This window comes from Taudactylus pleione, unplaced genomic scaffold (assembly GCF_031769625.1).
Source record: "Taudactylus pleione unplaced genomic scaffold, aTauple2 ptg000479l, whole genome shotgun sequence".
Lineage (NCBI taxonomy): Eukaryota > Metazoa > Chordata > Amphibia > Anura > Myobatrachidae > Taudactylus > Taudactylus pleione.
This window is the reverse complement of record NW_028284881.1, coordinates 3,587,425-3,613,569: the sequence shown is the minus strand read 5'-3', so window position 1 is coordinate 3,613,569 and position 26,145 is coordinate 3,587,425. Positions and strand designations below refer to the sequence as shown.

At 43.1% G+C, this 26,145-nt stretch overlaps 1 protein-coding gene across 1 annotated transcript in view; it reads right to left on the bottom strand.

Annotated features, from left to right (window-relative positions):
- Nucleotides 1-26,145, bottom strand: part of KNTC1 (kinetochore associated 1) — a 295,100-nt gene that overhangs the window by 238,798 nt on the left and 30,157 nt on the right. Inside the window, exons 3-5 of the mRNA XM_088449172.1 lie at nt 21,201-21,321; nt 18,527-18,642; nt 12,787-12,865 (exon numbers count right to left, since the gene is read on the bottom strand). Coding sequence (XP_088305298.1) covers nt 12,787-12,865; nt 18,527-18,642; nt 21,201-21,321 — 316 coding nt within the window. The remainder of the gene's footprint in view (nt 1-12,786; nt 12,866-18,526; nt 18,643-21,200; nt 21,322-26,145) is intronic.

Here is a 26,145-nt window from a genome sequence, read left to right as displayed (position 1 = left end):
TATATGCCTTTCAAACAATTAATTTACTAAGAACAGCCTGAGGCCTTGTAGAATATAGAGCTCTGTATGACCAGTCCTATGGCACCTGTAGTAGAGGGCTATAAGGAGAGACAGCAGTGCTAGGTTAAATGTTGTAACACACACAGCTTTTAAAAGGCCACAAATAATGCATACATAAATACTCTTAGAGTCTATGCAATCCAGGCTCCCAATGAACTACGAACAGCCTGAAGCTTAGTAGCATATGGAGCTTATAACGGAGGGGCTTATCTATGCAAGGAACTGTGTACACATGTGAAAATGCCACACCTTTAATTACCAAAGTACCTACAGCACCTGGTATTCCCAGGTGGTCCAAGATCAGACCAGTGTGGTGTGGCTGTAGGTCCTTCACTTATATGGCGCCACAAGGGTCCCGCAGCACCTCACAATGTACACAAACATATCAAGAGTAAAAAAAAAAAATGCAGGACAGATACATGATCCATACATTGCTGCATAACACCCAGATAAGCAGCATTGTGTCTGCAACCCAAGGTTGGGTGTGGTTGTAAATTAGAGTATAATTAAGTGAAGGTGAAGCACATGAGAGAAGACACCTGCAACAGAAGGCAAGAAGGGAAACAGTAGTGATAGGTTAACACTTTGTAACACACACAGTTTCCAAAAAAGTCATAAACAATGCATATATATATCTCAGCAGAGCTTATGTAATTTTTAGGCTCCCATGAACTACAAATAGCCCGAAGCTTAGTAGCATATATGGAGCTTCTGTATAACTGGTCCCCAGGGAGACTGACCCAATACCTCCTGAGCAACAGCCATGGAGAGCACCCAGGAGTGGTCTGTAGCTGACTCAAATAGTTGGAAGGCTGGGCGGAACAACCCAAAGGCGGGAACCTCGGAAGGGCCGTAGTTCGGGTCGGGGGAGGGGCCACCGGGGAAGCGTACCTCCCCTATGCTGCATGGACCACCCGGCAACTGACATGGCCGCCGCCATACTTCACTTCACTCCTCCTCCTCCTCCCCCTCCTCCTCCCCCCCCCCCCACAGCAGTCCCCCGGCCAGTCCCTATGCCGGAGGACGGACCGCTCGTGACCGTGGCGTCAGCGGCGGCCCACGGTCCTACTTACCTGCATCCCGGTCGCGGTCCAGAGTCTAAGCCCCTGCCAAAAGCACTAGCCGAGACTAGAGTTGCGGTGCCGGCGGGGGTAGATGAAGCAGGGACCCGTGCGTCTATTGACGCGTGGTTCCACCAGGGAACACGTGCCGCCTGCTTTAAAGTAAATAATAAAAAATAAAAAAAACTTGGTCTTCGGGACTGCTCCAGCAGTCCCACTGTTAGTGTGGTGCCTTCTCGCACCAAACAGAACAACTGACTGCCTGTGACCAGGGGCGGAGTATATAGGGGGGACCTGGCGCATCCTGGGAGCTGAGAGCTTGGATTAACTGTTTGGTGCCTGGATGAATCCATATACCCCAGAGTAATGGCTGTGGACCCCATGGACCCCGAAGAAGAAAACACCTACTGCAAGTGTATATAAATAAAGGTTGCAAAAATGTGTATCTGGCAGATTTACGTTCACATGAAACAAAAAGCAGCTGGAATTACCTTCCCCCAAACGAAAACAAGATTTTTGGTGTTAAATCCTTTTCTCTTAATCAGTTGAGGGCCAATGATTATGGGGTAGAGTATGTGATTTTAAATGGTCTCAGTAAGTCTGAACACTTTTTCCTTAAATATCCCCTCCCTGCAGTTTTTTTTCAACCGACTGAGAGGGATAAATACAATATTGCAGAAACAGATAAACAAAAAATAAACTTCCCAAAGCTGCCAGTATGGGTGTTTATACTCATGCTGGGCATACACAGCCAGATAAAATGTCTGTCAGATCGACAGACATTTTATCTGGCCGGCTGCCAGCCGCAGATGTCGCCGGCATACACAGAGAAATTTCACAGCCCGACATCCGTGCTCCGCCCCCGGGGGAGGAGACATTTCCCTGTTCCTTCCGTAGGAAAGAACACAGGAAATGTCTGTCTGTCGGCCGCGTTGGGCGTACACTGCCCGATGCGGCCGACAGTTACCGGGTAAATATCGCATCGGACGGGCATGCTGGACAATCCTGCATGCCCGACCGAGCAATATTTAACCCTCGGTCGCCCGCACACACGCTACAATTATCGGGGTGATCCGCCGATATCAGGCGGATCGCCCCGATAATTGTAGCGTGTATGGCCAGCATCAGGCATTACAATTCTCAGCACCTCAAAACTTGCATTTTTGTTTTTGCAATAAAAACTTTGTTTGTACATTCATAAGTTTTAAAAGTTCAGAGGATCACGTGGCTGCCCGACACAGACTTTATGTTGTGCCACATATGCTCATAGAGATGGTGGAATATACAGGTTTACTGTTCCACTGTAAGCCTGTAAATTCACTGACGTAATCCATCTAGCAATAGTTTGCTTCAATGAAGGTCAAACTGTCTTGTGGGCTTCATGAGAACCAAATGATCATTAGTTTGAGACTCAAGAGTCCTAGTAACAAAAAACTTCACAGTTCTAAAATACAGAGTGAAGAGATCATTTGTCCTATGAAGACAGACCTTAGCATACTGCTAGGATCACAAAATCCTGAAAAGATCCTAAAAAAAACCCCACACATTATCTTATGTCAAACACACAGTATTAAATTAATCAGCCCACAACAGAATAATAGCCCGATAATTGTATAGTGTGTATGCAGGAGCGTTATAGCCAATATATGGTTGCAAACGGTCCTGCATCGGTCGGATCGGGAGATCGAGATTTGATGTCCTGTTTGACCATCTGGTTCCCCGACCCCACAAATCCATTGAGGATATCACACACTCAGCTTAATATTGCTCAGTGTGTACAGGTACACACTATTACGAAAAACGCTCTGACTGTTCAGAGCGTTTATCAGATCTGCAGAATTTATCTGCAGGGATGTACTTAGCGTTAGGCTAAAAACGTGGATTTGTCGACAGACAGCTTTATCCTACTGAAGAATGAGATATGTAGATCTGTAATGACACCAATAAGAAGTTCAAATTGTAATGAGCTATTGAAGGTGAATAACTTCCTGCAAGAAAGTCTCCACTTAAAGTACCACTGCCACTCTAAAACAAGAGTAAAGATCAGGGGATAAATTCAGCAGTGGTTTGCTTCTCTGCCTGTTTTTAAAATGTAAAATAGCAATGCTATTAAAAGCAAATTATGCAGTTTTTCATCTGATACGAACTTCTACTAGTTATCTGGTCATCACCAGACAATATATCATCTTACAATATGGAATAATGAGGTTTTCCATAGGTGGGGGAGGGCACCAAGTGCACTATCTTCCCTATACTGGCCCAAACACATGTGGAAACATACCGGTCTGAAAGAAGGTTAGCAATTATTGTGGCTGGTCAGCAGACAATGACAAACAGCACACGCAAAAAAAAAAAAAAAAATTCTGACATGCCCCATCTTATGTAAAACAATGTAAAGGGGTCCCCTCATTCAATGCAATAGGTTTCCTAGTTTAAAACTAATGCCTTGTTGGGATACCATATTATTCCTACAGATTGTAAATACTTAAATCTAAACAAAGAAAATCACCAAAAATTAAAGGTGCAGATTTTATTATGAAAACAAAGTATAATTCTGCTTTTTGCTATTTTGGAACGGTGGATTAAAACAAGAAACACAAAAGTACTTTGGGGATCTTAAATATAATATTCATTGATCCATTTGTTTGTCTGTCTGTCTGGTTATGCATTCCGACACCCCTGCACTAATTGGGGTGAAACCAAAGCAAGATGGTCCAGTTGGAACCTGGCTAGATTTTAGAGGGGGTTAGGTTCCCAGTCGGACCTCCCGTTGGTGTACGCTGGGCAGAACTTTGACCCGGGGAGCCAGTTCTGGGCCTTCCACTGAATGAAAACATCAGAGGGGTGGCAATTGGTCTGGGATGCCTAATGGAATGGTTGGGGTCCCGGTCGAACCTCACAGCGGAATGTGTCGAGCAAAACTTTGACATTGGGAGCCTGTTCTGGGTCTTCCACTTGATGGTTTTGGATAACATCACTTAATAAAACTTAAGAACTTGAAGGCCTGGAGAAACCTGTTGTTGAGAAGCTGTGGGACATCACCTGTGAGCTGGACGAGTGCACCTGGGACGCCTGGAGTACTTTTCCCTTTCTTGCTCTATTTGTGTACTTTTTCATCTGGTAGACAATTACATTTGGTGAGAGGCCACCTTTTTCCCTTTTTTTTATATTGAAATTATCTGGTTTTGTGTGGAATGTGATGGAATAAATGCAGTATTACGCTATGGGAGCTCTTCTCTGAATTTATTTTCCATAAATACTGGATGGATGAAGGAGTGGAAGAGTGAAGGCGAAAATATCAACGAATTGTGACAGGCACATGTGGGAGCAGATCCTACGTGTCTACAGTACGCGTAGACCACTCCAATTGGTAGGCAAGCCAATATACACTTTAAAAGCGGATATATGTAAATCACTGGATTACACTATGAACATTTTCATATTTGTCTGAGCCCACATTAGATCAATAATTAGAGTTATGGTATAACATACCTCAGTTTACTCTTTTTCTTCAAGGTCCATAGGGTCCACAGGATCTACCTTGGGGTATGTAGGTGGAGTGATCCATTGCACCAAACAGCTTACAGCTTTGAAGCTCCAAGCATGCACAGGTCCTCCTCCCTATATACCCTGCCCCCAGCCACAGGCATTCAGTTTGTAAACAAGCCTAATGGCAGGAGATGGAAAGTGGAGAAGGAAGTACAATGTACACAAGAAATACTCTCAAAACAAAGAGGGAATCAGTGATACAAAAAAGCAAAGAACAGATCCCAACTGAGCCAGGTGTGTCAGGGTGGGCGTCCTGTGGACCCTATGGACCTCGAAGAAATTGAGTTATCTGAGGTACATTATACCATAACTCTTATTTTCTTCTTCAGGGTCCATAGGATCTACCTTGGGGACGTCGTAAAGCAGTACCCTTAAGGGTGGGGACGCTCCTGAGCAAAGATGAAAATCCGTCGCCCAAAGGAAGCATCCGGGGAGGCAAAAGTATCAAAATGCAAAAATCTTTACAAAAGGTATGGATGGAAGACCAAGTGGCCGCCTTGTTCAGCTGTTCAGCCGAGGCGCCATGTAACCGCCCAAGATGGTCCCACAGACAGTAGAATGCGCTGTCACCTTGTTCGGGACAGGGAGATCAGCCTGTGTAGACCTGAGAAATAGTCATACGCAACCAGAGAGCCAAAGTCTGTTTGTTAGCTGGCCAGCCTCGTTTGTGAGCTGGCCAGCCTCGTTTGTGAAATCTATAAAACAAAGCGCGCATCCGATTTCCTGATGGAGCTGGTACGATCCACGTAGACACGTTGGGCACGAACCACATCCAGGGAAGTTTCACCCTTAGAAAGGTCTGAAGACAAAGGCCGGGACTACAAGTTCTTCATTAATATAAAAACGGGATACCACCTTTGGAAGGTAAACCGCTCTAGTACGAAGAACATCTCTATTTTGATGAAAAATCAAATATGGGGAGCAACATGACAGTACTGCCAAATCAGAAACTCTGCGAGCTGAGGAAAAAGCGAGGAGAAAAAGCGTCTTCGCTGTCAACCACCCAAAGTCCACCTTATCTAAGGGCTCAAAAGGGGAAGCTTGCAGTGCTCTGAGAACCAAAGATAAATCCCACGGTGCCACTGGAGGGATAAATGGAGGTTGCAGACGGAGAACCCCCTGCAAAAATGTTCTAACATCCGGCAGGGGAGCAATTCTGCGCTGGAACTATACTGACAATGAAGAAACCTTAACTCTCAGGGTAGCCAGGCGAAGACCTACAGTAAGCCTAATCCCACCTGAAGAAAAGCAAGCACTCACAAGAGCCTGAACACTTTAGGATCATATTTTCTGGGAAACACCAAAGAAAAAATGAATGCCAAATCCTGTGATAGATGCGTGCCAAAAGCAGGCTTCCTTGCCCTCAGCATCGTCTGGATCACAGAAATAAAGAAACCTTTGGCCTTTAAGACCGAAGCCTCCAGAGCCATGCCGTCAAAGCCAGCCGAGGTAGATCCGGATATAGGCAGGGACCCTGCACTGGTAAATCTGATCATAGAGGCAGTGGAAGTGGACTGTCTATGGATAGACATGTCATATTGGTGAACCAATGTCTCCTGGGCCAGGCAGGAGCTATTAGTATTATCCTGCCGTCCTCCTGCTTAAACTTTCTGACCACACTTGGGAGGAGGAAGATTGGAGGAAACAGGTATGCCAACCTGAAGTCCCATCTCACCACCAGAGCGTCCACGAAGGCAGGTGAGAGGTCCCTTGTTCTGGACCCGTACCTGGGGATCTCGTGGTTGTGACACGACACCATGAGGTCCAAGTCTGGTACTCCCCATCTGTCCAGCAGGAGTTGAAAGACGACCGGATGAAGAGCCCATTTTCCAGCGTGTATGTCCTGACAACTTAGGAAGTCCGCTTCCCAGTTGAGGACTCCTGTGATGAATATTGCCGAGATTGCTGGAAGATGGCATTCTGTCCACTGCAGAATGTTCTCGATTTTCCTCATGGCTGCCGGACTTCATGTGCCTCCTTGATGATTGATATAGGCCACCGTAGTCGCGTTGTCGGACTGAATCTGGACAGGCCTGTCCTGAAGTAGGTGCTGTGCCAGAATGAGCGCTCTGTGCACTACACGAAGCTCCTCTGTAAGTGACTTTCCTGAGCCGTCCACCTTCCCTGAAAGGTGTGAAGACCTGTCACCGCTCCCCATCCTCCCAGACTTGCACCCGTGGTGAGGAGTACCCAATCTGGGACTCAAAGGGCAACCCTCATCTAAATGAGTCGTCTGGAGCCACCAAGTGAGGGAGAGCCGAACCTCTGGCGAGATGCGGATCATCTGAGACTTTAGCCGATGATAAAGACCATCTCAATGAGACAGAGGGCCTGATTCAGAGTTGGGAATAGAGAGAGAGAGATAGCACTTAAGTGTACCTGAATAAACCATGTTGCAATGCAAGGGGTGTATATACATCATTTTTTTTTGCAAGTAGGTAAATACTGGCTGCTTTTACATGTAGCTCACAAATATTGCACAGCTTTATTATTACTCTACAATTTAGATATCAGTTTGGACACCTCCCTCCCAAATCTAAATCTCTCTGCACATTTTAAATCTGCCTCACCTGCGGTACAGCATGGTTTCACCAAGATGATCAGTTGAGAGAGATACCTCTCTCTATTTCCAACTCTGAATTAGGCCCAGAATCCATTGCTGCAGGGACCTGGAGTGGAATTGGGCATAAGCCACCATGTCAAATGTGGACACCATGGAGCCCAGCATCTGCATTGCAAAGTGAATTGATAGTTACTGCTTGCAAAGTAGATTGTGCACATGAGATTGAGGTGCTGCAATCTTACCCTCTGGTAGAAGAATCCTCTGTCCCAGAGAGTCCAGCAGCGCCCCTAAGTGCACAATTTGCTGAATTGGAGAAAGAGAAGACGTTTGCTTATACAGCAGTGCTCTTGTAGGCAGACAATGGTCATCTGGAGATGACATTGTAACATCTCCTGAGATTGTAACAAGAAAAAAGAAACAATTCTGGCGCTGAAACAATTATCAATATAATAAAGACTGCTGCAGATATCAAACTCCGTGTAGGTTTGAATAAAAGATCAAAGAGAACAAAAAAGGAAAAAATCTGCGCTGTCTGTAATTTGTACTGGTGTTAATATTGTATGTAAACTAAAACACAGATGGTGACTAAAAGCATAAAATACCATATATTTAATACATATTAAGAAAAAACACACAACAATGACAATAATTTCATAAATCGAGAAACCATTAGTAGGAAAATAATTGCCAGTGACCAAGATAAAGCATCTTTGCAATCTATCCCAGTTAAATTGAGGTAATAGTTGCTGGCATCCGTATAAAAGTCTCTATTTGTGTCTAGTGTCAATGTTTCCACTTGGAAACTATCAGTTCACTTATAAGATATAGGAGATCACTGTTGTAATTGTCTCCAGTGGACACAGCTGATATAAATAAGTATATGAATTCCTGCAGCAATTGGGGTAGATCACATTTGCATTGTGAAACATATATAGTATTCCGACTTTTGTAGTGGCTCTGCTGGGCTTTAAATATTGAATAAAAATCATACAAGTCCAAGATAACCCCAACGTTTTTTGGGGGGGAATTTTCTTATTGTATTAGAGGCACATGTATAACCGCTTGACTATTATTATATTGAGAGATATTCATTGCAAGCGTCAGTACTGCATAATTGGAGCGCTGCTCTGAGTACTCACGGACCAGTAGATCAAGCGGTATGGGGGCCCCCTATTTACAATGCCGTCCTCAGTGCCCAGTGGCCAGGGAATCCAAGGTGAAAAATGCTGGTGCCGTAGATAGCAATGCTGCGGCGTATCTCTGTATGTTAATCCCGCAATACGTTCAAACCAGCCGAGTCCTGCTGGTACATTGACCGGCTCCCAGACAGAGATTCACAGGTGTCAGAGTGATGTCAGCTGGCAATGGTATGTCAGATCGTGAGTAGGTCCCGCCTAACGCGTTTCGTCACAGATCATGTGACTTTTTCAAAGGCCTCCGACACCTGTGAATCTCTGTCTGGGAGCCAGTCAATGTACCAGCAGGACTCGGCTGGTTTGAACGTATTGCGGGATTAACATACAGAGATACGCCGCAGCATTGCTATCTATGGCACCAGCATTTTTCACCTTGGATTTCCTGGCCACTGGGCACTGAGGACGGCATTGTAAATAGGGGGCCCCCATACCGCTTGATCTACTGGTCCGTGAGTACTCAGAGCAGCGCTCTAATTATGCTGTACTGACGCTTGCAATGAATATCTCTCAATATAATAATAGTCAAGCGGTTATACATGTGCCTCTAATACAATAAGAAAATTCCCCCAAAAAAAACGTTGGGGTTATCTTGGACTTGTATGATTTTTATTCAATATTTAAAGCCCAGCAGAGCCACTACAAAAGTCGGAATACTATATATGTTTCACAATGCAAATGTGATCTACCCCAATTGCTGCAGGAATTCATATACTTATTTATATCAGCTGTGTCCGCTGGAGACAATTACAACAGTGATCTCCTATATCTTATAAGTGAACTGATAGTTTCCAAGTGGAAACATTGACACTAGACACAAATAGAGACTTTTATACGGATGCCAGCAGCTATTACCTCAATTTAACTGGGATAGATTGCAAAGATGCTTTATCTTGGTCACTGGCAATTATTTTCCTACTAATGGTTTCTCGATTTATGAAATTATTGTCATTGTTGTGTGTTTTTTCTTAATATGTATTAAATATATGGTATTTTATGCTTTTAGTCACCATCTGTGTTTTAGTTTACATACAATATTAACACCAGTACAAATTACAGACAGCGCAGATTTTTTCCTTTTTTGTTCTCCTGAGATTGTGCAAATATCAGGAGGTCGTCCAAATATGGAAGTATCCTGACTCCTTGTCGTCTGAGATGAGCTGTTATGACCACCATTCTCAGAAATCCCTGGTGAGATCGTGCAATAGGAACATGCAGATAACCATCCTGCATGTCCAGGGAGACCATGAAATCTCCAGGCTCCATTCCCAGCATAATTGACCGTAGGGTTTCCATACGGAATTTGGGCACATGGATGAATCTGTTGAGAGACTTCAGATTCAGGTTAGGGTGATGTGACCCATTTGGTTTCTGAATCAAAAACAAAATTTGAATAACCCCTTCCCTGTTGCATATTTGTCTGATGCCAGGCATGAGAAAACTGTAGAAGTCGGCCTCCCACCATGAGACCTTCCAGGGGGAGGCCCGCCCCATCAGGCAGTGGGCTTATCGTCCGGCTTGGAAGCAGGACATCTGGTTGAACCGGAAATTCTGCGGTTTCCTGGAACTATCCAGTCTAGAGGAAGACTGTCCCCTTTGCCTTACCCTGTGGGCGAAAGGACCGAGCTGACAAGTGCCAATACTTAGGGGAATACGTAGATGGCAACCCTGCAGATTTAGATGTCACCAGAGAAGACATTATGTCATCCAGCTCTGGTCCAAACAGTACCTTCCCAACAAAAGACAGACTCCAGGGCCTTCTTGGACCCTGTATCCACCTTCCAGGTCTTTAGCCAAAGGGTTCTTCGAGCTGCAACCGAAGTTGCTGATACCCTAGAAGCCAAGATACCTGCTTGACCGCTTCCCCCATATACATAGCTGCTTCTTGCATCTGACTGAGATGAGACAGCTGTTCTCTGGTAGCATTCGGCATGCTATCCTCCAAAACCTTCGTCCATCTATGGCTGTAGCCTGAGTAGCCAAAGCTATGGAAGACATAGCTTTGGCTACTCAGGCTACAGCCATAGCTGGTCTGGTAATAGCTCCAGATAATGAAAACACTGATTTTAAATAGTTATCAAGTTTTCTATATATAGCTTCTTTTAATGAGGATGCTACAGGAATGGGTAATGTAGAGCTCTTGATTAATCTAGTTACATGAGCATCTACTGATGGGGGGACTTCCCATTTGTTACACTCACCAAGTGCAAATGGGTATTGAGAGGGTAAATTCCTTGTAACATGAAAATGCTTATTTGGAGTACACCATGCTGCAGACATGAGATTCGTCGCTGTTCACACCGAGGAAAATATATCTCTAGTCACCTTCTGAAACCTAAAGACCGGAGTCTTAGATTTCAGCAGAATCTCCTCTTCCTCTATACTTGAGGACAGATCTAACCGCTCTCACCAGAGTGGTAACATCCACAGAGGATTGATGGTCTTCTTCTACTGAGCAAGACCTCGAACTCTGAGTATCAGAATGCGATGAGGAGGTTGAGTCAGAATCCTGAAGCAATGTCTGAAGAGAACCACTCCTATGCCCCTGTGCTTTACTGGCACTGGTCCATTCACCTGCAACACTTGCTGAGGGGCTATAGACTGCAGCATACTCTGACTAGAGTGAGCAGAAGTATCAAACCAACAGGGATTCATTGGAGACATATACATAGAAGGATGCAAATACTTTGGGTACCCCATAGCAGGAGGCAAAATTGTGGCAGTAGCACGCAATGCTGCGGCCCTGTCCACCAAATGCGACAACACCTGAGATCAAGAGGCCACCCAGGGTGGTTCTTGTGCTGGTGTACAAGATCGAAAAGGTGGCTGTTTACAACAGACACTACACAACCCATCTTGCACAAAATCCTGTTCAGACAGGCCTGCCAAACAGGATTTACATGATTTTAGCACATGAAGCTCATCCTTCTCTCCTTTACCTTTAGACATAGCAATGTGTAACAGGTATAAATTATAGAGTATAAATGCAATGTGACTTTAAATGAAAAACCCCACACTCCTTCAGGGGGGTGAGGAGAAACACACTGATAGCTTATATCTGACAGTTTTGAAAACAAAAAGGCAGTGTAAATACAGCAGCTAGCATCACAGCCACATACAATGCATAAATATAATCAAATACTAAATACAAATGGACTCTAAATCAACTGCCCGGGGGTATTGGTAGGATATAGAGTGCTATATACCTGATCCAAGGGAGAGGTATACATGGAGACAGACCTAACCTATGAGACCAACAGCTTTCAGCAGTGCACCCAAGGTGGTCAGAAGTAGCAAACCAGACGCGGGAATCCACAACCGGAAGTTGCTACTGGGTTAGGGGAGGATCGGCCGGGGGAGCGCCCATCTCTTCTAAGCTGCGACTTTGACGGTACGGGTATGCTGGCCTCACAGTAGTAGACACATCTACTACCCGTCCCCGGCGACAGACGATATGGCCCTGCCTTAGTGAGGACACGTTAAAAGAGACCTTCACCCGCAGCTATCTCCAATGCGTCTCCTACACCGGAGGCCTGGACTGCTCTGCGTATGATTCCCTATGAGGATTCATCTTACCTGCCATCTCCGTGAATCCGATCACAGTTCGGATCCCAGCGATGCAGTTAGCTGAGCCACGCTGAGGCCCGCCAAAATCCCCAGGGCACATAGCGGCACTGGCGGAGGTAGAAGGAGTCACATTATATGCTATGGATCACTCCAACTACATACCCCAAGGTAGATCCTGTGGACCCTATTGACCCTGAAGAAAATCTTGTTTGGGTTGATTTGGAAGGAACGTCTAATTACTTGTGAAACCCTTTCAGCCCCGCAGGATCGAATTGGTGATATTGCGTCATTGTTTAATAACTTGAAGATTTAAACACGGGTAACGCTGGGTACTTCAGCTAGTCTTTATAAATATCCGAGTCCTATGTGAATCTTTGATTCAATGTTTGCTGGTCATGTCTCCAAATTATCTTGTTTATTGTAATTTCTGTGGGTATAAACATCAAACCTCCAAAAATAAACAATTAAAAAATATAAGCAATAAACACTACTATTCCTACAATATATTCCACGACCACTATTATCTGCTATATTCCTGCGAAAGCTAACTAATATAATACTTGGCTGTTCTCTGTTGAACAAAGCAACCCAATAAAACACCCTGCTTGTTATCCTGCCGATCTGAGCCCAACTAATTGATCAGGAAGAGTCAGATGCAGAATAAAGAAAAGGGCGGCGGATTAACTCGATCCTGTCATAATTAGCAAATACAGAAAGCACACTACCGGTGAGGTCCACATTAAAACAACTTTAATTGCAACAAAATACTTTTTGAGAAGAAAATAAAGCCAACCTTCATCTGAAGCATCCTTTTCTAGAAGCAGTTTATTAAATGTTTGTTCATTGCTTTGCACAATACTTTGTACTAAAGCCTAAAAGAAAAACAAAATAAAAATATCAATCACACTAAACAGTAAAATCTTTAAAAAGTAGAATATGGGCATAAATGAAATTTCCCAACATTACACACATTATTATTATCCTTTATTTATATGGAGCCACAAGTGTTCCGCAACGCCTTACAAAGTACATAAATTTTACAAGCGACTCACAGTACAATACAATATAGGACAAAAACATGGATAATATACATTGCGCTACATAAGTGACCATAACACCTAGATATGCAACAGAGTGTAAGTGTTAAGTGCCCTGGTGGAGGGTAAGAAGTACATGAAAATAGGATTTTGGGGTATTTACCGTTGAATCCTTTTCTCTGAGTCAGGCTGGGGAACACTGGACCATGGGTTGTAGGTAGGAAGGCGTGGATTTGGACCTTACACTGAAATTTATAACTCCTTCCCTCTGCAACCCATGACTTCAGTACAACTTCAAAAGTGCCTGGTAAGGAGAAGCAATACTCTCTCTACACTCCAAAAAATAAAAATGATGAACAATACGGCCCAAAATCATAACTCATACTCAATACCGCTGAGCGTGGGGGAGGGAACGCAGTGTCCCCCAGCTTGACTCAGAGAAAAGGATTCAACGGTAAGTACCCAAAAATCCAATTTTCTCAATTTTCTCTTTCGTCTGGGCTTGGGGACACTGGACCATGGGATGTTCAAAAGCCGCCCCCATGGGAGAGAGCACTCAGATTGCTTGACCAGAGAACTGTACGCTCAAAATGGGCGTCCCCGGAGGCAAAAACATGAAACCTGTAGAACCGCACAAATGTGTGGACAAAGGGCCAGGTAGCTGCGTGACAAACCTGTTCAGCCGAGGCCCTGTGACGCTCCGCCCAGGACGCTGCCACGGCCCTAATGGAATGAGCCAACACCATAGCTGGTGCCGGGCGCCCCGCCTCTGAGTAAGCCCTTGAAATCACTGAGAGGAGCCATTTTGCAATGGTCTGCTTTGTGGCTGACCAGCCCAGTTTGTGGGAGTCGTAAAGAACAAATAGAGAGTCCGTCTTACGCAAGATCGAAGTTCTGTCTAAATAAATGCGTAGGGCCCGGACAACATCCAGCAGTGATAGAACGTCCTGGTTCCCTGAGGACTCTGAAGATGAGAAAACAGGAAAAACATTCTCCTGGTTTAAGTGGAAAGATGAAACCACTTCCGGTTGAAAAGAAGGAACCGTCCTAAGCACAGCCCTATCGTCATGGAAAACAAGAAAAGGTGGTTTGCAGGACAAGACCCCAACTCAGAGACCTGCCGAGCCGATGCAATGGCCATAAGAAAAAACAAACACTTTCCACGTTACGAACCGAAGGTCCACGGATTCCAAAGATTGAAGTCGTAAGCCGGCCTCCAGACCGCCCTGCAGAAATGCCAAAAGCCTTGGCAGGCGGAACTGGGCAGCATGTACTCCCCGCTGCTCACACCACACAATATAGGTTTTTCAAACCCTGTAATAGTTCTGCGCAGAAACCGGCTTCCGCGCCCGGAGCATGGTCCTGATGACTGAAGGGGAGAAACCCCTGGCCTTCAAGAGCCCGTTCTCAACAACCAGGCCATTAAAGCCAACTGAGGTAGGCCATCGTGACAGAATGGCCCCTGTAGCAGAAGATCTGGACGCAGAGGCAGACTCCAACCCGGCCCTGCAGCTAGCCTGAGAACTGTTGTGAACCACGACCGGAGGAGGCCAGTTTGGAGCCACTAGGATGACTGAAACCTGCTGCTCCCTGACACGACGGAGTACTCTTGGTAAAATGGGAATTGGAGGAAAAAAATGTAGGCCACACGGAAGTTCCAGGGAACTGTCATGGCATCCACTGCAAATGCCAAAAGGATCTCTGGACTTTGCACAAAATCGAGGGACCTTGCAATTGTGGAGAGATGCCATCAGGTCCACCTCCAGCAGCCCCCATCTCTGGGCCTGCTGCTGGAAAACCTCTGGGTGGAGAGACCACTCCCCTGGCAGGAACGTAGTAGTGCTGAGGTAGTCTGCCTCCCAATTCTCCACCCCCGGTTTGAAGACTGCTGAAATTGCCGGGAGGAACGTCTCCGTCCAAGAGAGAATGAGACTTGCCTCTGCCATGGCAAGAGCGCTTTTGGTTCCACCCTGTTGGCTTACATATGACACTGCCGTGGCATTGTCTGATTGGATCCTCAATGGATGCCCCGCCCAAATCGGTATGTGGAGATATGCATCTCTGATGTCGATAGACGCCAGAAACTCGTTTGCTGACATACCCTGGATCACTGATAGGAGCGACTCCATGCGAAACTGATCCACCCACAGGCTAGCATTCAAGGCTCGTAGATGCAAAGTCGGCCGATAAGTGCCGTTAGGTTTCTAGACTAGGAAGAAGTTGGAGTAAAACCCCTGTTCCTGTTGAGACTGTGGAACAGGAACTAGAACCTCTTCTGAACAGAGGGCCTGATTTAGAACCGCTCGCAAGCGGGTCGATGGTGCCCAAGTGCACATGCGCACGACGGAGGCGGCTCCGTCGTGCGCATGCGCGAGACCCGAATAACGACGGCCAAGCCGTCGTTATGGGTCTCACACCAAAGGGGGCGTGTTGTCGATGGTGATTGACAGCACGCCCCCTTTGGTGGGCGTGCCGGGGGCGTGGCTGCCCAGAAGGAGGCGTTCCCATGGGAACGCCTACCGTCTGGGGCCGGCCCCACTGACATCACTAGTGATGTCAGTGGGAGTGCTTTTGGTTCTGATAGAGCCAAAAGCACTCCTGGGCTTGCAGCAGCGAGACCCTACCGCAGGGTCTCGTCGCAAGCCCGATGGTCGCGATGGTCTTGACCATTGCGACCATCATTTTGGGCGCTCGCTATAGCTGTGGGTGGTCACCCACAGCTATGCGAGCGGCCAGGAGGCCGCTCCAAAGTGAAGGAGGGACGGCCCTGATTCAGAGCGACCGCTCTGTCAGAGCGTCCGGCTCTGAATCAGGGCCAAAGGGAACGGATAGCCTGGTTTAAGGCCTGTCTCTTCTCCGGCTCCCTGGGTAATGCTGTAGCGGAGAAACGTTGTGGTAGCTGCCCCCTTAGGTCGATCACATAACCTCGGGAGACAATGCCCCTTACCCAGGCATCTACTCCCGAAGTTACCCACCTGTCTCGAAAAAGAAGGAGACGCCATATCTTCCCTGAGAGCGGATGGGCTGAGATCCTGTCAGGTACTCGGCTTCCCAGATGCCCTAGCACCCGGGCGCCTGAATGTGCCGGAGAATCTACTCCAGGGGGTAGAACCCCTACTGGGAAACGAGTCTCCTCAGTTATTAGGCAGATTTTTTATTCTACAATTTTAGTAGTTTTTCAGGAGGTTTCGTTTTTCTAAAGTAGCTCACACCTCAATTAAGGTTGGCGACCACTGTTTTAAACACTGACATGGTCCCATGTGATGCTACAACTAATCAGTCCCCCCCCTCCCCTGACAGCATGTGGGGAAGGGGGGGGTTAAATAATAAGACTAGGGTAGGAGGAGGAGAGGGAGAGCAAAAAACAGAGACTTTTTACAGGGGGGGGTGGTTTATAAAACAGGGATCTTTTTTTACTACTAAGGGGGTATGGGGGGATACGGTTATTAGGATTTATGACCACTGGGGGGGGGGGGGCTATTGCCAAGGGATCGGCATGAGTTCAAATCCTGACGCCGGAAGACCGGCACCACTGAAAATCCCGATCGGTTTGTGCACTCACTATCCCTAACCCTCCCCCCCCAACCCTATCCCTCCCTTAGGGGTGCCTAACCCTAGCCTCCCCCATAGTGCTTAAACCTAACCCCCTGTCCCCACAGCCTAAACCTAACCCTCCCAGGGGGGGGGGCGCTAACCCCAATCACCCCTTCCCCTAGCCTAACCCTAACTCTCCCAGTGGGGTGCCTAACCCTAAGTCCGTCTGTCCCCTGACTCCATACCCCCCCCTCGGTAGCCCCTAACCTAACCCTCCCCCCCTCCCCCCCCGCCTTACCTTTGTTCGGTACGGCGGGTGTCGGGCTCCCGGCATAGGGATAATGCTAGGCGTCAGGATTTCAACGCATAGCATTTGTCCCGTCGGGAATGCACAGTCGAGAAGCCGGCGGTCGGCATTTCGACCATCCGCTTCCTGATGCATACCATTGCCAATGGGGGGGTGGGAAGTTATTTTATAATGGGGGCCTATGTACATAGGGTGGTGCGAGACCCATAGGCATATTTGTTTTTTCAATAAAATATTTTACATTACTTTTCAAACTATATTAAATGTAAAAAAAGCAAAAAAAAAAACCACACAATATCTGACCTGTTTTGCCGGGAAAGGAATAGTCAGTTAAGTGGTTAAAAACACAACCTAGAGAGACTAACAAACCCTATGCTGTTCATTCCCTGTTTTCCCTTCTAAGTAGATGAATGTTGCCAAATGCCACTAATGTACTTTCAGGTTACTATCATGTCATACTGCAAATATCACATTTCCACCTGTTTGTGCAATTGGAAGCTTTTTCTCTTCACTATTAAGTACACACCAATGTTTCCTACTGAATGTATTAAAGTTTAGTGTTGCTAAAACTCCTCTACCTCAACATCCTCTACATGTAAAAACATCTGCTATTTTTGTTCCTTTCTTCAATTGGAAATAAAATTTAAAAATAAATAAAAACAGGACACCCATGTCAAAGATTTTTCATGCGATAACATATATACCCCAAATAAAAGTAAGACAATTCTAGGAAACTATCCTCACTGGCTGTTAAATAAAAAAAAAAAAGGAGAAAACCAAAGACACAACGGCAATAACCAAGAGCTAGAGACAAAAGTCTTAGGAAAGGAGTTGGCTTGAGCCATATATGTCTCAGCTGTGTCTTACTCATATGTAGCACTATCAGACCAGATTAAGCAACATATTGCGCTCCTAGAGCAGAAAGGTCTCCATCTTTTATACAAATGAAAAACAAAACAAATAAAAGAAAAAACACACCGACATTGGCGTAAAGTTACATTTTAATTCAACCTCCTCAAGTCCAGATCAACTGTTCCTAGAACTCCATCCAAAAGGAAGGGCCAATGCTAGTCTTGGAAAAGAGACTCAATAAATAAAAAAATAAAATAATTAAAAAAAAAAAACTTGGCACCAAAAATGTAAAGAGAAAAACACAATGAAATGAAAACTGGAATGTGCCATATTCCAATATGCCCAGCAATTAATTACCAATTTGGCAACACTTAAAAAAATCGCATGAAGTAATGAGAGTGTACATGCGACCAAGTGAAAGAGGGCCAAGAAAAATAAGGTTAAAGCCCTTTCTTATGCAGAAAATACTTGTTCAGCTAACTTTACTATTAAAAGTACCAATTTTTGTTTGCTCCCTGTCTACTGGTGCCTCTCAAAGAAATTATTAAACAATTTCCTCAATGACAGACTAAATTCTTCTTCCAAAAAAAAATAGTAAACTTACTAAAAAAAAAAAAAAAAAAAAAAAATTTACATCTGTTTTGATGTAGGCTTCACTATATTATGTCACACAGGACGCATACTTTTGGGAAAATGATAAAATGTAAGATTTTGTTTTAAACATTCAAGAAAACATGATCAGTCCATTAGTAGAAGCATCATGATAGCCGTTCTCTTCAAGTACAATTTGTTTAATAAATTACCTTGGTCATAAGGATCTGTCTAGTCTGCACATGAATAAGGTGAACATTGCCATTTTTTTCTCCAACCAACATAAACTGGCCTTCATGGCACAGGCCAACAACATCTACTTCAGTATCTATAAAAGTTGAAATGATTAATAACACAAATAGCACAACAATATAATGAAAGAAAATCTCAGTTGCTGTGTGCATAAAAGTCATTAGTTGCTAAAATAGAATTCCTTTAATAGTGCACATATTGCTTCTATATAAAAAGAATACAGTTCTCTATAATGATTAATACGTAATTAAACACATAAGTCTACACATAAAAATTACCGGACTGTTCAGTGCAGCTTTGTTATGAAGTGTGACTAGCCATTCCTATGCAATCCATTGATAATAATAAGAGTCACACCAAACAGCCAAAAGATAATGGGCCAAATTCAGCAAGTCGTGATAAGCCACTATTCGGTGAAAAACAGCTTCTCGTGCGAAAAAATATTTATTGGGCAATCCTATTAGCCGCAGTTTTCGGAGGTGCGAATTCAACATAAGAAAAAGTAGCAAAAAGAAAAAAATGTCACCACCTCCTGAGCAGGTGATTAGTTAAAAATGTCGGGACTTGCTTCAGAACGACTGGGACACCCTCCTTAATGACTAATAAGGCAAAAATTATTTTTAATTAGCTTCATTTGGCCAATATTGACATGTCAGTTTTGGGGTGAAAAAGTGCAAAGTGCAGGAAAATGGGTTAATTGATGTGGGATAGGTATATGGGGATGCTATATGAGTGGGGCAGGTGTTTTTAAGATTGCAGGTGGGTGTAAAGCTGGGTACACACTTAACGATGTGTACCCAGCCTGATGTCTTGTGCGGTGGGACTCGGCGTGGGTGCCGGCATCGGAAAGTGCATACACACTTGCAAGTGAAGGAGCAACACCGGAGACCATGCTGCATTCAGCAGCATGGCCCCCGCTGACGATATCGATCGCCTGACCTGCATGCAGGTCCAACGGGCGATGTCACTGAAGTTGTGCGGGAGTGTGCATCATCAGCGACATAGCAGGTACACATTGGCAGATGTGCCAGATATGTTGTCCGATCTGACGAATCGGACGACATATCGTCTAGTGTGTACCCGGCATTAGAGGCATATTTTTTAAGTTTTTAACATGTGCCTTTAAATGACACAATTATATACTTATAGGCATTTTATACACCCCCAATTTAAAAAACATTTATTTTGCACAAAAAACAACTCAAATTTCTATCATTATTTGCCTATTTTAGAAACATGCATTTGACACAATTTAGGAACCAAAAGTACTTTTATTAGGGCCACGAATACTCTTCTATATTGTTATCCTATATCAGTTTGTTATTTTGGGGGGTACAGCCAGATTTCCCCATTTTCACCTATACTATTCACAGGTGACACCACAAAGAATTTTCGCATGAATTGAATAGTGCGAAAAACAGGAGTGCGCATATACGAAATAAGCAAAATTATCGCACGAAGCATCAGATAACTTAACGCGCGAACATGTATTGCTTTATCACGGCTAACTGAATTCCCCCTAATGTGGTAAATTGATGACAATGTAGTGTGGGGGAAAATATGTGGCATTATTTGACTGAGAATGTGTATTATGCCATAGCTTCAGGAATTTGCAATACAATTCTCCTAAATGTAGTTAAATAAAAAATGTAGTTTAGGTCAGTATGGGTGTTAAGTAATATAACCCCAGTCTCGTCATTGATGACCTTCATCTAACTTTAACAAGATGTAGGAGCTCCCGACTCTAACTTTATGTTCTCCCTGTCAGAATTTGGAGAATTCTGACAAGTCACAATTTTGCAACACAATCCAAGCAATGTAGAAGCGGCTTAGAAAACCATTTCTGATTGTACAGAGAGAAAATAAATGTACCTTACCCAGGAATCATTTACCAATAAAATTACCACCAGTCATTCAACCAATCCCTATCCAGTGAGTCTTTAATAATGCCAAAAAATGGACAGACTTCAATATTATTTCCATTAATCCTAATCTTAGACAAACATCAGGCTCACCACTAGAGCATAATTGTATTACACAATCTCAAGTGTCACAAATATTAACCTACTGCCACAAAAGGCTGGGAGTCCTTAATTTATATAAAATAAATAAATAAATACTACAGGGCAGAAAAAGGTCTCCTAGTCAGTGTGGACTTGCACACCTTTCTTGATTGAACAGAATCCTATTCGATAGCTCCACATGATGTACACTCTAACTGCCCCATAACCAAACATTCTTTAGTGGTTTGAAAATAGAAGGTTTAAAGCTAATCTAATATCTGTTGCCACAACCCCCCCCCCCCCCCCCCCCCCATCCTTTCCCATCCATACTGGCATATTCCACACCCAAAATCTAAAACAAGTGATATCTAAATGTTGACTTCCGAAAGCTTTTTTTTTTTTTTTTTTTTAGAACCAGTGGCTACAAAGCCAATGGATTTTGCCCTTTATTTCCATACTATGTACTAATTGATGTGTATTTAGCATAAATAACCAGGAAAGGTCTGTACTCTAAAAAACAGCTCTATTCTTAGAACACAGTTATTCAGTGTTGTTATATACCTTCTAGATACAGCCTAGCATTGATATTTAATCTTCAAACTGGTTACTTTGCCCCAAAATTTTGACTCACCAAACTGTAGCTGAAGCTGAATAGACTGGCAAATGCTGTCAAGAAGACATACAGATTTGTCTACAACAATAATACATCCTTCCGTTGAATTGCAGGCAAAAAGTTTTGGATTAAATGACACCTTAAATAAAAACAAAAGAATGCATTCATTATAGTTGATAAAAAAAAATATATTACAAGGCAAGTTACACTTAAATGTTGTTATAGTGAAACATATTACAAGATCGACCAGTAAAGATAAAATAAAACCTCACGCTTTTTCGAAAAAAAAAAAGATAAAAGGCTTATCATGCCAATTTGTACGATGGTGTGTGTCTTTAAGAAGTTATTTATAAATGTATTCTGAATTCGCTATAGACAAGTTTTAGTGACCTTCATAGGCTAAGAGTGATTGGAATGTACCGAAGATGATAATGTATGTCTGCTCCCATGCTTTCTCCCTTGACTGCCTAAGTATTTGGTCTTCACTCCTCCAAATATAGATAACATAATGAATACTAACAAAGAGTGGTTATATTGAAATATGCCTAGAAAAACTGCTTATGTTGCAATGTGAGATTACTATGCTTATAAGACTGTATGACAGTGCAATTATAGCCAGAGAAATCTTAGAACACAGAAACTGCTGGTCATGTGTTGATTTTCTCTCCAGAGTACTCTGTCCAAGGGGTTCTGACACACAAAGAGCTCAGGCCTGGTGATCGGCCACAGAAGGTTTATTTTGAATCTGTGAACATGGTTCTTGTGCCTAAATTTTCACCAACTCCTGAGCAGGTGATGAGTTGGGGGAAGATTCCTATTTCAACTTAAAAATATTAGGACTTGGTTCATAACCACTGGGACACCCTCCTTAATGACTAATTTGGCAAAAAAAAATTATCTTAATTGGCCCAATAATGACATGTAATTTTTGGGTTTAAAGTGCAAAGTACAGGAAATGGGTTATTTCATGTGGGACAGGTATATGAGGGTTCTATATGACTGGGACAGGTGTTTTAAAGACTGCAGATGGGTTAGAGGCGTATTTTGAAGGTTTTTTTAAAAGTGTCTTTAAAATGACAATTAAATACTTCTAAGCATTTTTATGCACCCCCAATTTAAAAAGAATATTTATTTGCCAAAAAGCACTTGCTTTCTAACATTATTTGACTACTTTTGAAATATTAATAAAACAGCCAATTGGCACACACTTAAGAATCCAAATTACTTTAATTAGGGCCACTAATACACTTCTATATTATCTTACATCACTTTGAATTTTTAAGGGTACAGCCAGATTTGCCCATTTTAACCTATACTTATCGTGGGTAAAACCAGGAAGAATTTTTGCGTGAATGCCGCTTCGCAACTTTTGGAATTGAATTGAATTGCATGAAAAACAGGCGATTAGCGAAATTCGCATGCGAAGGATGAGAAACTTAGCGTGCAAAAAATTACAGCATTATTGCGGCTAATTGATTTCCCACCTTTAAACAACGTTTTTTCAACATTGTAATAGCTTTGGATTGGAGAACACCAAAGGGAGAATTTATAAAGATGTCCCTTTTCTTAGAGCTAAGAGACATTCTGCAGGACATCCAACTCTGTAAGGTATGAGAGTCTCCAGAGAGATGTTAAGGAAACTCATCCCTCCAGCAATCACTGTTCCTCTGCATCACATCAGCCTAGAGCTGCTGCAATACATAATAGTTAGTGAGCAGTCTGTTGTTCGTATGCATAATTTTGGAAAACCACAAAATGTGATTTGAAAGGATGACGCATATATAAACACACTGGCAAAAGCGTCCTGAGATGGCATCAGGACTTTACGTAATCATTCTTACGTGGAGTTAGCAGTTACTTGACAAGGGACAACATGCTCAGCTTCTAGCTGACTATGGTGCAAGTGCTAATAAGAGAAACAAATGGCGCCAATGGGGTCATCATCACTTGATACATTTGCCCTAGTCTTTCTTTATTTATACATACACACACACACACACACACACAGCTGACAGGATGTCAGCAAAACTCAAAAAACACAACTCTAAACATTTCACAGTGGACATTTTCATAGGTCATTCTGCGCCTACATTCTTACAGACAGATTAAGTTATATCATATGCGTTTTGCATCAATCATGTAGAGGAGGGGACCAAGTGTATTATCTGCAACATGCAGGGGGGGATGCAAAATTATCTTTAAACTATGCTCTCAACAAAGAAGAAAAATACACAGATGAATGAACCAGATGAAATAACCTTTACAATCCCTTTTCCTCACATTGTACAAATACTGGATATGCATGCGTAAAACAGTCTATAAATTGGAAAAGTACATAGCCGTGAATTCAAATCCATTTGTTCCCAATTTTAGCAGGGAGAAGGCCTTGGACTCTCTCTACACTCCCATGGGAGGTTGTCCTCGTTCTCCATGTCAGGTTGAGTCTCCCATATCCAAAATGCTTGGGACCAGGAGTATTTTGGATAACGGAATATTCCGTATTTTGGAATATTTGCATATCATAAGGAAATATCTTGGGAATGAGGCCCAAATATACACACGGAATGCATTTATGTATTATATACACCTTATACACACAGCCTGCAGGTAATTTTATACAATATTTTCAATAATTTTGTGGCTCAAGCTAAGTTTGTGTACATACATGAAATGCATTTATGTTTCATATACACCTTATACACAGCCTGAAGGTAATTTTATACAAATATATTTAATAATTTGTGCCTTTGACAAAGTTTGTGTACATTGAGATAATGAAACCTTTCATTTTTGATGGTTCAGTCATGCCAAAATAATTCCGTATTTCGGAATATTTGGATATGGGAGACTCAACCTGTACTTCAAAACAAACGGAGGACATCCTCACCACAACTAAATCATGGACAATATAAGTATACAGTTCAGTATCTTAAGGATCAAAAAGTTCTTGTACACTAATGATGCCTCCCAGCTTTCTAAAATATACTACAGCATCAACACCTCCCTCTTCATTAAGCATGGAATGTTGTGACATTCTTGGGGCTCATTTCCACCAGTTCTCAACATTTGAATAACTACAGAAAGAATGTGCACTAATTCTGGATGTTTCTTATCAAATGCTAGAGCCAAGACTGATTATCCAGCCAGTTTGATGGCTAATAACAAAGTTCTCTTCAGACTTAAATGTTTGTTTTAGCTCACTGATGATCCAGCAGCAAGATTAATGTGTTATGTGCATATTTCTACTCATTTTGGGAGTACAGTTTCATGCCGAATGATATTTTTATCCTGGGCATTAATGGTGCGTACAGACAGGACGATCGACAACGATATCGTTGTTGCTCTCCCGGTTGTGCTGGACGATAGATATCGATCATCTAGCACACCAACGGCTATAGCGATCAACGATCGCAGGTCCCTATAGTAATCTGGTCGGCCTGTATTCACAGGCGATGGTCGATATCGACCATACGTGCCCACGCATCGCAGGTCACCAAAAAATGCACGATAGGAACGATAACGATATGATCGATATCATTAATTTTAATCGTAGTGTGTACGCACCATAAGTCTTCCTGCTCAATGTACAGCATTTGCTGCACGCAGATTAGTGGACTTCTCACTAATATCATAAAATATTAAACACAATGGGGTCAATCCAATTAGGTGCGAGTTGGCTTGTGCATGCTGTTTTTTATGGCAAACTTGTACTGCAGTTGCAATCCAATTCCAAACCCGCCTTGCTTTTCCAGAGGAAATTCACCTTTCTTTATGTGCAACCTCCTGAGGATGTAAAATGGTAAGGGAGAAAAATGTTGGGACACAGTGTAGAAGCTTCCGCCACCCAATGACTAATTTGAAAATTTCCAAATGCCTATTAGCTTAATTGGACCAATAATTACATGTCATCTTTGGGTGTTTCAAAACATTGGCTTCAAATTACACCATAACCAACTCAATTTTTTAAAATAGAAAATTATTGCTTTTTATCATTTTTTGTTTTTTAATTTAAAGTGGCCTTAAAATACCACATAATTACCTTTACTGTTTTTTGCATTTTTCATTTAGTTTGCAATTAAACGAAAAATCTTTGCTTTTCATTATTTTTTCTTTAAAAAATAAAATCAAAATCAGCTATTTGACACAATTTAAAGACTTCCAGTACTTTCCTTGTTGCCCACTAACACACTTCTATATGATCCTATCTCAGTTGTCACTTTTTTGGGGGGCCCAGGATGGTTTACCCACTTTTTCATGCCCTTCTCTCAATTTGCATGTTATAGAAAATTCACACACCCTCACTGAGAGTTGCGTGAATAGGCATTTCTAATTTGATCTTGCATTTATCAGTAATGCGCATTCATGAGATGTTTGCAAGTTTCATAAAACAAACTCTTTTGCAAACTCGCACCCAATTGGATTCATCACATTGTATTATTTTTAAAATAATTGTTTTGCTTTTATATACAACACAAACTTACTTTTCTAACTTTGGGGGCGATTCAATTCACCAGGAGTTGATTAGCACCAGGAGGGAGCTCCCGAAGCTATTCAATTCACTGCGATGCTTACTCCGATGGGATGTAGTTAAGACAGAGAATGTTGGTTCTCGCGACTTAACCTGGACGTTTATTCACGAGAGCCCGGCATTCTCGACTAAAGTGCCGGCCACGAGGCTGTTAGCGTAGCACTGAGCCGCTAAGCAGCCTCGCGGCCGGCACTATAGTTAGATTTCTCCTCGCACTCTCAGGATGGTGCGAGGAAAAATCACTAATAGGTCTAATCAGCTCCCTCCCGGCGCTATTCAATTCACGCTGTATTTTTTTTATTATTGATGTGAAGCATGCAATGTAATTATAGATAAAAACAAAAAACGCGCTAATATACAATTGTACCAAATATTTAATAATAGAATGATGTATAAAATATGCACATGTAAGACATAAAACACAAAAATAATATG